Source organism: Sciurus vulgaris (assembly GCF_902686455.1).
Source record: "Sciurus vulgaris genome assembly, chromosome: 6".
NCBI lineage: Eukaryota > Metazoa > Chordata > Mammalia > Rodentia > Sciuridae > Sciurus > Sciurus vulgaris.
The window spans coordinates 84313167-84326439 of record NC_136466.1 but is presented as its reverse complement, the minus strand read 5'-3'; the positions used below and the strand labels follow the sequence as shown (position 1 = coordinate 84326439).

The window sequence follows — 13273 nt, the reverse complement described above, 5'->3', positions numbered from 1 at the left end:
ATTTGTATATACCTGATGATCAGTGATGTTGATAATTTTTTTCATATACTTGTTGGCCATTTTATATCTTCTTTTTAAAAAATGTCTGTTCAGTTCTGCTTTGGTTTAGATAGGGTTTAATTGTGCTCCCCTCTCAAAAAATAGTTTTCAGTGTGGAGGTATCTGGAAGTGTCATGGAAAACTTTTAAAGGTAAGGTCTGATGGGAATCATCCCATAGAAGGACAGGGTGGGTGTAGGGTAAGCAGACTTCCTCCTTCTTTTATAGCAGCTTTCTCATGAGAACCATCAAGGTATTACGTGAGTACTTCCAAGGGGCTGTACAAGAACTGACTTATGCCCTCATGACCTGAGGACCTCCCACCGATCTTCACCTCTTAAATGTTCCACAGCACCTCGACGTGCTGCCTCCCTGGGAACTAGGCCTCCCATCGCATAAAACTTTGGGGCGATACAATAAACCATATTTAAACTACAGCACTATTTATGTTGACATCACTGTAAATGGGGTGCTTTTGTTATTTGTTCCAAATAGCCTTTTTCAGTCTATAGAATGCGACTAGTTTTTGTATGTTGACTTGTGTCCTATAACTTTACTGAATTTGTTTACTGGTTAAATCATGTCTTTAGTGAGGTCGAAGGGTTTTCTCCACATAAGATCTTTTCATCTGGAAATGGACAATTTTATTTCTCTTTTCTAATGTGTATAACATTTTTCTTGTCTAATTTTTCTGGCTTGAACTTCCCTTATTAAATAGAATAGGGCCGGAGAGAGTGATAGTCCTTGTCTTTTTCTTGTTTTTACAGGAAAAACTTCAGTTTATTACAGTTATGATGGTAGCTATGGGTTGGTTGAAAATGATCTTAATTATGTTGAGGTACCTTTTTATTCTGTGTCTAATTTTCTGAAAAATTTCCATCATGAAATGATATTGAATTTTGTCAGATGTTTTTTCTGCATGTATTGAGATTATCATGAATTTTAACCTTCATTCTGTGAAGGCTATTTTCATATGGGCTGTACTGGCACTGAATCTGACTCTACAGAAAGTCCTGGATACTGGATCTGAGTGCCAGCCAGTACCAAAGCCTACCGGGTTATCCTGGACCCTGGAATAACAGTAGCCAGCCTGGGGCTCATTAGGTCTAAAATCCGTATCTTACAGATCAGCCTTGAGGTTGGGCCTCTAAATGCCAGGCTGGTATTTGAGGTTGCAGGTATCAATCTGACGCTTGGTGAGTACTGAAGGAGATAAACTGGAGTTTACAATTACACAGGCAAGTCTATAGTTGGCATAGGCCTTAAGGCTTGGTCCATGGAGTGTTGGACTAGGACCTGAGTCTTTGGGGCTAGCCTGGAGTTGTTTTACACTAAGGCAGGCTTGATATGGGGTCCTCAGTAAAAACAGGTGTTTTCGCAGTGTTCATTCATCCAATGCACTGTGTTCTAAAGAGGGTATCTCTTCATGCTTTGCTGCCCAGGCTTGGGAGAGGGGTGATGTGAGTAATATGAAACTTTACATCCCATAGTCTTCAAAGTGCATTTTCTTATTTCTGTACTACACCTAGGTGCTATATTCTCTCACCTGGTTTCCTTAATCCTTGTAAAGATATTTTCATGTGTGGATGATTAGACAAATTACTTCTATGAAGTAACAAATGTTAGGAAGTTGCATTCTGTCATTTTGGTGACATTCTCCAATCCTGAGAATTTTTAACTTAATGATTCAGAATTTATACTTTTGAATAAGAATTCTAAATACTTCTGATTCAAAGACCCCTTGTGTATGATTCAAACACCCCCAAAGTTTGTGTGTTGGAAATTTAACACTCAGTAACTGTATTGGGAAGTAAGGCTAATAAGAGATGATTGGGCTTATGAGGGTTCCATCCTCACGAATAGATTAATGCAGTTATTGCGGGATTAGGATGGTTATTAGAGAAGTGGGTTAGTGATAAATACTGATGAGTTCCAGCTTCCTCCTATGCCTACCTGCTCTCTTTTGCTCACTCCTGCCCTCTCTCCCATGCATACTTTTCTCACCATGTGACACTTTTATCATGTTTTAACCCAGCAAGAAGGCCCACACCAGGTGCAGCATTCAACCTTGAACTTCCATCCTCCAAAACTATGACATATACATTTCTTTATAATTGACCTACTCTCCAGAAGTCTCTTATAAAAAGTATTAGAAATGTACAAAGGCACACATAGACTTCATTTTTCAAATGTGTTGGTTCTGTCAGTCTATTTAACATTGGTATAATAAAATGTTTGAGGCTAGTAATTTTAAGTAAAGGAGGAACAGTTTATTTGGGTGCACTGTTTCAGAGATTTCAGTCCAGGGTTTATTGGCTACATTGTTTCTGGGTTTATGGTGAGGCAAAATATCATGGTAGAAGGGTGTGGCAAAGCAGTTTTTCCCTTCATGGAGATTAGAAACAGACATGTGGAGGAAGGGGCCAGGGACAAGATATGGAACCCCAGGGTATACTTCTAAGAAACCACTTCCTTCATCTAGGTCCTTCCTCCTGAAGTTTCCATCACTTTCCAATAATGTCATTACATTATGAACCCAGTGATGAGGTCAGAACCCTCATGATCCGAGTACTTACCCAAATTCCCACCTCTTAACATTGCTGCATCAGGGACCAAGCCTTCCACATGTGAAATTTTGGAGGACATTCTGGATCCAAACCATAAAAATAACATGAAACTATTGTGTATTTAACACACTGGCTCAAATATTTATATAAATTCTATAGCATTTGTTCATATAAGCCTCCTTTAATCATCAAACGATTAGTTCATGGTTATTACTCTACTATAAACCAACATAAGTGTTTAAAACAATTTTACTGTTCTAAATTTCTACAATATATGCCACTTACCTATTCCTATCAATATGTAGGCCATTTTTGTCCTGTTATAGATCCAGCAGCGTCCTTTTTGTCCACATTTATTAATATCCCGAAAGGTACAAGAAGTTTCTCCTACCATTTTAAAAATGAATGGTCCAGGAATTGTTCCTATAAAATATTTAAAGGTTGTAAATTCTCCATAAAACACCATTGGTCATGATCATAATAATTTCTTTCTGAATTTCCACACTCCTCCTCCTCCTCATCATCATCTTAAACATCACTTAAATCATCAAACAATTACTTGTGGTTAGGACTGTTAACCACTGGAATAACATGAGTTTAAAAAGAATCCTTATCCCTAAATGTACAAATATATTTGTCCATTGGAATCTTTTTAGAATTTTTGTACATGCTTTTGTTTCAAAGCCATCTCAAAATGTTTTTGTTTTTACCTGAAAAGTTTAGAAGAAAATATTTAAAACAGAGATACCAAATACTGATTTTTGTGAACTCAGTATATCTTCAAAGATATGTAACTGCAAAATTTTGAATGACTGAAAAATGAGTTGGCAGTGTATATCTTTTATGAAGACACTTACAAAAAGAACTGAAAAGGAAAATGTTTTGATCTGCTTTTGGCAGTCCCAGGTTCAGGTGGCCTCAGATATTGAAGGACAAGGAAAACTTTTATATGCTCTCAGAGACAGCACCTCCTCACCAACAATACTTTTACTTTTGGCAAAAAGTGAATGAGCAGTCACACACAGTCTTCCCCAAGACACCAGAATTGCGTTCTCAGAGTTAAATATCTGTAATGGTTGACCAACTTTCTCAAGAAATGACTCTTGATGTCCACCATTTTCCCCATCTCAGTGAGTGTTAGCAGTCTTTTTATAGTTGCTCAAAGTGAAAAACCTACATCTACTATTTACTATTTTCACTTATCATCATCTTTTCCCAATACATCATAAATAGTTGTAACACAAATTCCAAACATATCTTGGCTCTAATTTATTTCTCTAGTCAATAAGACCCCAGATTTCCAGTGTAATATAACTCTTAAACTTCATCAAAAGTTTCTTTTCCTCTACATTTTTCTCATAATTATTTGTCTCTCTACCAGCAGAGTTTTTGAAATGCACATAGCTAATGTCTATCATCTACTTGTTTATATCTACAATATAATCTTTCCAATTCAAAAATACATCACCCCTCACTGACTTCTTTCTGTGGCAGCAAACTGCCTGTGCACTGCTGTTCCTGTGTCACCTCTTCTGCTACAGATCTTTTCTTATCTATTGGGTCCAGCATGAAAACATGTTCTCATTTTTCCATGTTAAAAAGCTAATTTGAATCACACCTATTGATCTAAAATTATTTCTCTGCTCCCCATCAGAGTCAGACATAACATTTCTTCATTCCTGTACTACATACTTTGCAGTCTTTAATCCAGTCCAGTCTTGTTCCTTTACCCCAATGATATTTTTAATCAACTTCTTAAATTAGGAGTTCTAATGTAGTCATAATGTGAGTTTGAAATATAGATTTTATTATTTAAGAAAGCCTGAAGAAAGTAGCACACTACCCCCAGAAAAACCAATTTACTTTTGAGAATAAACAAATCTGTAAAAAAAAAAAAAAAAAAACACATTAAGTGTCTTTGGTGATGAAAATATTTAAAAGCACTAGTCTAGGAACTTTCTTAAAGTGCAAGAGATGTAAAGTGGTTGCATTGTTAATACAAGCATTTTGTATGATCTCAAACCACTTGTATGAGATGATGAATATACTTTAGATCAAACTCATTGCCTCATCAGATCCAATATAATGGATGCATGTTTTTTTTATAACAGAATAACAGAACTGAAATTACATTAGATATTCTTTCTTTACATTAATTGCCTCCCCCGTTCTGGTTTTGTGTCATCTTAAATTATTTAATTATAATTAAAAATATTTATAGAAACATATACATATCAAAAACCAAACAACTGGATGTAATAAAAAAAAGTTGCTAAAAATCCATACCAAATAGTCTCAAAATCACATACGATATACCCAAGGCCAAAGAATGGAGTTTCTCGTGTACAGTCCTGAAAGCAAATAATGATATTATTAGCAATGCATAATGTATGCTAGGTTCAAATTTTGGTGTTTTTTTTTTTTTTTGGTTTTTTTTTTTTTTTTTTTTTTTGGACTCAGTTGTACTAAGAATCTTTGGCCATTTGGCAGAATTTGATCTGACATATTAAAGGACTTATGCTCCTCCAATTCTCCATTTCCTGCTTGTTGCCAACAAATTCCAAAGTTCTTTGTGCTTCACAATGACAAAGGACTCAATGGCCCAAATATTCTGCTTCAAACTGTTTGCTTTGTTGAAATAGCTAATTTCTGTGTTTATATCCTTCATTCTGTAGTTTTAGATTCCTTTAGTTTTTTATTTTATTTGCCTATTTATTTATTTAGTGGCTCTGGGGAGTGATAGTAGTGGTGCTCTTCTACTGAGCTGCATTCCTAGCCTTTTCTTTATTTTGAGATAAGTTCTCACCAAGTTGCTGAGGTTGACCTTGAACTTGCAATCCTCCTGCTCAGCCTCCATAGTCACTGGAATGACAGGTTTGAGCCACCATGTCCAGCAGCTATGAGGTTTTTTTTTTTGTTTTGATTTTTTTGATGTTGTTTCTTTTGGTTTGTTTTTTGGTGGTACTAGGATTGAACCCAGGGCCCATACTAGGCAAGTGCTCTACCCCTGAGCTAAGTCTCCAGTCCTTAGATTCCCTTTATGTGGGCATTTCTGCTTACTGTTTGTTTCTTTGTATTAAAATTTGAACATTACAGTATGACCAATATTTTAATCTGTAATGACTTATTTATAAAGATGTAGATATGCATAGTATTTTGTGATATTTTGCAAAATGTAAGTCTACCCATATCAATTAAGTATAAATATATATTTATTTCTCAAATGCTTACTAATAGGAATTGAAAACAAATTAACCAATTCTTAACTAATAATTATAATATTACATAAAAGTAATACTTTTATTATAAGCAGATTGTTTAAAAAGAGGTTAAAAAATCAAAATGTGATATTTTAGAACCAAACTTTAGTACAAAGCTTTTTATATAAAGTAGAAGTTTTGACTGTTTGCTTAACTATGATTTTTCTGCATCTTTTTGTTATATGCAGTTTTAAAATATAATAAAAGATGTATATGTTACATGGCAAGAGTTCTCTCTGAAGTATATGCATACTCTCAAGTAACGTCAATAAGAAGTATTTACATATTTTCAGTTTGATTCAAGCTATCAGCATCTTTCTGATACACGAAACAAGTTAAAATGTTTGGTGATTCCCAGGATTGTCCAATATCAATTTAGTGAACTTTTTTTTTTTCAGAGAATCAACAGATTTTTATTTTCTTTCTTTTTGTTTTTTTTTTTTTCCTGTACCATGACCCCACATCTCTTTTTTTTTTTTTTTTTTTTTTTTTTTTTTTTGTAAACAAATGGGATACATGTTGTTTCTCTATTTGTACATGGAGTCAAGGCATACCATTTGTGTAATCATAAATTTACATAGGGTAATGTTGTTTGATTCATTCTGTTATTTTTTCCCTTCCCCCCCACCTCTCCCACCCCTAATGAACTTAAAGATGAAAATTACATACATAAAAATCAAAATTTTAATGAAACATACCTATAACATAAAAGTGAATAGTTCTTTAAAGATTTCTTTCTAAGTAAAGTTATGATACTGTGGTTTAAGAATTTCATGGAGTAAATAGAACATTTGTAAGTACTCTTCAAAGGTAAAAGGAAACTTTCCTCATCTCTTATGTGACCACTACCTTTTTATTTTTAGGCCATATGTTTCTTATAAGACATCAATTCTAGACATAAGTTTCTGTCTCACACAAAATTTTGTTCTTCCCCTAGTAGTCCCTACCTTAAAAAGTAGACCTTCATCTACTCACTTCTCATGTCCACACCCTGGAGAGGGTCATTCTGGACATGATCCTTTTCCTCATTTACTAGAATTAGCAATCAAATGCTGTGATTGAAGTAGAACAGAACATATCAATTTTTCCATCTCTCTCTCCTGTCTCCTCTCTCCTGTCTCTTTTCTCTCTCTCTCTCTCTCTCTCTCTCTCTCTCTCTCTCTCTCTCTCTCTCTCTTGTTTTTGTTTTGTTTTGTTTTGTTTTGTTTTGTTTTGTTTTGTTTTGTTTTGTTTTTGGTACTGGAGATTGAACCTATGGGTACTTAACCACTGAGCCACGTCCCTGGTCCTTTTGTGTGTTTTACTTAGAAAGTGGGTCTCCCTGAGTTGCTCAGGGTCTTGCTAAATTGTTAAGGCTGGCTTTGAACTCTTGATCCTCCTGTCTCAGCCTCCAAAGCAGCTGGGATTACAGGCATGCACCACTGTGACCAGCCTTTGTTTTTATCTCAAATTTCACTAGGTTCTTCCAAGCTTCTATTTTTGGCATGAAAACAAAATCCCTTTTAACTTATTTCCCACCAGTCATCCTTATCTCCTCACTCCATTTTCCATGTAAGAGTCAAAGTAATTTTTTTCAGGTGAAATTCTGATTATTTTTCTGCTTCCTACTAGAATCCTCCCTTGACTTCCCATTGTTTTTAGAGTAAAATCTATAATTGAGAAAAAGTTTCCAGCTGTCAGCCTGATGTCATCAGTCTCATTTCATGGCCCCTCCCAAATTTTATCCCATCACCCTCTTTGTTCACTACATTCTACAACATAATACTCCATAAAGGCTACTTTCTCACCAGAATCTTGGTATGTGTTGTTTCCATTTGTGTGAAGTATTTCTCTCTCATCATTTATGGTTTAGCTCAAATGTCATTTCTTCAGGGGCACCATCCCTAAATCTCCCAGACTAAGTCAAATCATCCTATCATTTTCTCATTGCATTTTCCTACATTTTGCATTGTGTTTGGAGTCTACAGTACTATTGCAACTGAGTTCTCACTAATGAAACTATGTTTTTTTTTTTTTTTTTTTCTCTTCACCTTGCTACCCTCTAATGTCCATCAGGGCAATAGGAACCTGATCATTTGTTCATCTTTTATTTTACCTTTTTTCCCTTAAAGTGCTCAACTACTTTCTTGTTTGGATCAACAGTGATAATCACAAGGTACCTGAATACACAAAAATGATGAGGGGAGAAGAGAATATATTGAAGAATTTATTTTTTCTTGATGGAGAGATACAACTAATGATTCTTTTAGTTCAAACAAATTTCAGCAAATTTCTTGAGTGGAAAAAGAATTTTGTCATTCTTAGCCCCGTGTCATCACCACGACTTCTGCTTCCTACTAGAATCCTCCCTTGACTTCCCAACTCACCTTTAAAAGTTTCTGTGTTCTCTCTGGAATTTGAATCCCTTTAGTACTTTGCCTCTTTCTGATTTTCGAGATAGGATTTTTATAGTTTTTCCCAGCTTATTTAGTTACTCTCTACAGAAGGCATTGGCTTGCTACACACTGCTTCATTTTACATACTTCCATGACATTCATTATCACTTATTTTAATGACTTCATAATTCATGCCTTTGACTTTGACTTTTATTGGGCTTTTAGAAATTACCTTAATTTGTTGAATTTGTAATATAAATTTTTATACATGCTTTGGAAAGCAAAACAACATAAAGAGGATGTATTGAACAAACTAGTATTCTTACACCCATGCCCACATTTTCCCCCATTTCTATCTCACATCTTAAAGGTTAACATCTTAATTAACTTTTTGTTTATACCTCTTTATGTGAGCACGAGTAACTAAAATTACATATACGTACTGCGTCTTTCTTCACAGAAAGTAACATACTACTATCAGTGCTTTGCACTGACTTTTTCATTTAACTACAATGTATTCTTAAGGTTCTTTCCTACATGAACATAGAGATTGTCCTTAATTCATTTTTTTCAGTCCTACAATATTGCATTACTCAGAAATGCTACCATTTATTCAACGAATCTGTTCTTATTTCTTACTTAGTTTTTTCCCAGTATATAGGTTATCTATAACATATATCTTTTTTATGTAATATGATACTGTATGTGATTATAGATAACTTTATGGATGAAAATGTATTTGTTTGCAGTATAATTACAATAAGGATTATAAGAAGTACAGTGCTACCCATCAATAGATGAACAGATTAAGAAATTGTGGTATATCTATATCTATATCTATATATACACACACATGCAAACACAATGGAGTTCTACTTAGTCATAAAAAAAATAAAACTGACACTTGCCAGTAAATGGATGGAAATGTAGAATATCATGCTGTTAAATAAGTCAAACTCAGAAACTGAAAGGTCAAATGTTTGCTCTCATATGTAGAAACCAGAGTAAAATAATGGAAAGGAGAAGAGAAGGATAAGATAATAAAAAGAGTCAATCAAATATAAATTAATAGATGAGTAAAAGGAAGTCAAGCAGAGCAGAGGAAGGAGAAAAGGAGAGGGGAAGGAGGATGGGAGAGAAAGTGGGGGACAATCGTGGACTAAAATCAATTTTCATGCATGTGTAAGTTTGTAAGGATGAACCCATCTACTATGTATAACTCTAAAGCTCTTTAAAAAAAAAAGTTACCCAAATTCAACAAAGTAGAAGTACAGTCAGTGCTAGCATAAGACATGCAGCATGACACAATGTAATTTTGTTATTGTAGATACTCCTTTACAAGGACTGTACCATTTTGTCCTCTCTGAAGCAATATATGAGTACTCGTTTCTATAAACCTTCATACAAATTCTATTATTAAAGTTTTATTCCTGTCAACTGGTTATATAAAAAAATCACATTACATTTTTAATTTCTATTTCCCTAGGAATTTCTATTATTGATGTATATGAACGTCTTTTCATATTTTTTATATTTATTTTATTTTATACTTTGTTAATTTTAGGTGTGTTTTACATATTAGAAGGATTAATCATTTTATAGACTATGACTTTCAAATGATAACTTTTGCTCAACTTTTGACTTTTCTTATTTTTGATTTTATGGAATAAAATTTACAATCTTTAGCCTCTTACAAATTTTGAGTCATGTTTAGAATTACCTATTTTTAAAGATAATACAGAAATTAACCAAAGTTTCTTCTAGCATTTTCATTTTCTCATAGTTACGTCCTTGTTCTATATGATTTTTTCAGGGTTATTATAATATGAGCTTTGGATAAGATTTTTCCCCCAAGTCTATTCAATTATTTGAAATCACTTCCCTAACAGTCTTTTCTTTCCCCCAGCACTTGAGATTTTATTTTCAATATATATTAAATTTCTATGTGATTTGAAATTTATTGCTATACTTACTGTCAGTCTATTCAGAAATCTGTACTATTTTTAAATTATTAAGATTTTACATTACATTTTAGTTTATGAATCTGATCCATTATTTTGCTTCTTTTATTCAGGTAATATTACTTTTGTTTTTTCATAAAAACTTTGGAATCAATTGAGTAGTTTGTAAAGTCTCTTTATATCTTCACTGTCAGAATGAAATTACTGAACATCTTTAAGGTTTTTGTATGAATAGGAACTTACTGGTGTTATTCTTCAACATTTACTCCTGAATGTGTGTATAAACAGCTTTATCATTTTTATAGGCTTTCCATGAGTTTTTCTATAACTACTATTACTTATTTATTATTTTCTTTAATATTTGTGAAAGTCTTACTCTTTGGTATGTAGTTTTGTTTCTGCACAACTCCTGTACTTTTCCATGAGGAATAAAGGCCATTACTAGAAAAGAAAATTGAAATTACTGATACCTAAGGAGAATTGAGATAGTTGTGTTCAGTCTTCCTATTTAATAATATGAGCTCTAGCTTTCTTATTTGTTCAAGTCAAATAAGACTTGAACTACTTTGTCCCTGCTTTGAGTACATTCAGAGGTATATTTGTGCATGTTTTGTTTTTCTACTTTCTATTTTTTTTTAACTTTTTATTTTAAAAGTATTAGAGCCTTACAGGAAGTTATAAAAATGCTATCTTCATCCAGTTCACCCCAGTGTTGACACTTTGGGTATCAATAACACAATATCAAAACCAAGCAACTAACATTGGAAAGTTAGTGCTAACTAGATTGTTGATCTTATTTTGTTTTCATTTTCCAGTTAATGTAGATTTTTAAAAATATATAAATTGAAATTGTGTATGTGTGCATGTAGTTCTGGGTGATTTTCTTCTAAGTATAGATACATAAAAGCAGCACCAAAAAAAAAAAGAAAGAAAAAAATACCTGACATTCCATCTCTTCAAAAGGAATCCCTATGCAATCTATTTGTGTTTGCAAGTTCCATCCTCCTTCCCTTAATCTCCATTCATGTACTATTCTGGCAAATGGATATTCTGAATTCTGATCCTACAGAATACTTTCAGAAGTGTTTTCAATTTTTTTCTCACATAGGCTTTGCCCATTTCTTGTTAAATTTATTTATAGTTTTTTTCTGCGTCTTCTCTTCCATTTCCTTCTCCTTCATTTTCTTGTATTTTAAAGAACTCTTTTAATCTATTTTATTTTTTATCTGATTATTACAAGATAATTAAAGAAGCTATTGATTTATATGCTGCCTTACTGAATTCTTATCTAAATATATTGGTCATTCTCATATATTGTAAAGTGGTAATATTATCCTTGGAAGTTTTATTATTATAACTGAGAAGATAATCATGGAATTCAATCTCACCAAAAAATTAAGAGTATTATGTGAAATGTACATTATTTTCAGTCAAGACCCCTAGATAGACGGTATCTAAGGATAAACAGAGATTGGCATCTGATAAGGCCTTTTAAAGACTTAAACCTACAGTGTCATCCTTTTTTCTGCAAATGGTACAACTTCATTCCTCTTTATGGGTGAATAATATTTTATTGTGCATACAGACCATATTTTTTAATCCATTCATCTGCTGACATACACCTATGCTGGTTCTTTATCTTGGTTATTATAGTAATAGACATAGGTATACAGATATTTCTTTTGTATGCTGACTTCATTTCTTTGGGATATACAGCCAAGAGTGGTATAACTGGATCACACTGTAGTTTTATTTTTAATTTTTGAGGAGCCTCCATACTAGCTTTCGTAGTAGCTATGCTAATTTACATTCTTATCAGTAGTCTTATTAGAGTTCCTTTTACTCCATATTCTTACTGGCATTTGTTTATATTTGTTTTGGTAATAGCCATTCTGAATGGCATGAGAGGGAACTTCAAAGTACCTTAGATTTGCAATTCCCTGGTAGCTAAAACCAATGAACTTCTTTTCATATATTATTGACCATTTATATTTGTTCTTTTGAGAAATATCTGTTCAGTTCTTTACTCCACTGATTGATTAGATGAACTTGTTCTTTTTTTGAGTAATGTCATAATGTTAGGTGAAAAATGTCAGGTACAGAAAGACAAGTATTCCATGTTTTCTCTCATTTGTGGAAACTTATAAAAAACAATGAAAAGTAGAAAAGGGATTAACAGGTAAGGAGACTGGAGGCTGAAAGAGGATATTAGAGAGGGTACATTTTCAATCAAGGCACAATACATTCAAGTACAGACATGTCACAGAAAAACCCATTAATCTGTACAACTAATATGAATTTATAATTAAAATTAAAATTAAAGATAAAATGAAAAAGTCCAAAACCTATCATCAATCATATTGTTGATCAGATTATAGGAAATGATCCTTAGTCTAGCTGCCTGATTAAAATTATATTTAATTTTCTGGAGTTATATAATACCCAGAGCCTCTATTATTTTTGAAACACAAAATATAACATATGATTTTTAAAAAATCTGTAAATTTTATGAGACAGGACCGGGAAATAAAATGGAGTTTAAAAAATAATGTGGGAAAAAATACAATATAAAGATACCTACAGAATACTCAGATACTATATATCTAGCACGTACCTTAAATTTCTGGACTTAATATATTCAAAATATCGATGATGAGAGAATTTTATCAGAGAATTAAATTATGTTAAAAAGCAAGAAGTGAAATTCGATAATGAAAATGCCGTAACTAGAATTAAGAACTCAATTCTCAACAGGGCAATTTAATACCAAATTAAACACAGGTGGAGATACAATTTAACTTAAACTGAAAGAGCATAAATCTTTAATAGTCACTATATTTTCAGCACAACTCTGTAGTAGTTCATTGTATGAATATGCTAAAATTTATTCATTACTTGTAGAGTTAATATTATTTTCCATTAAGGACCATTATGACTAGTGTATCTATAAACATTCTTCCATTTGTCTTTGTAGGAACATACAGAACACATTTCTGTTGAGTACACATATAGAGGTGGAATTGTGAGATCATAAGGTATCCATAAGTTAGACATTAATATATGATTTCAGAT

General features: G+C 32.9%; 1 protein-coding gene across 1 annotated transcript in view; it reads right to left on the bottom strand.

The window, feature by feature from the left end:
• Positions 1-1185: 1185 nt before the first annotated feature.
• SLCO6A1 (solute carrier organic anion transporter family member 6A1) overlaps positions 1186-13273 on the bottom strand; it is a gene marked incomplete at both ends in the record, with an annotated part of 102377 nt that continues 90289 nt past the window's right edge. Inside the window, 3 exons of the mRNA XM_079145162.1 lie at positions 1186-1379; positions 2891-3028; positions 4892-4956. Of these exons, the coding sequence (XP_079001288.1) occupies positions 1186-1379; positions 2891-3028; positions 4892-4956 (397 nt within the window). The remainder of the gene's footprint in view (positions 1380-2890; positions 3029-4891; positions 4957-13273) is intronic.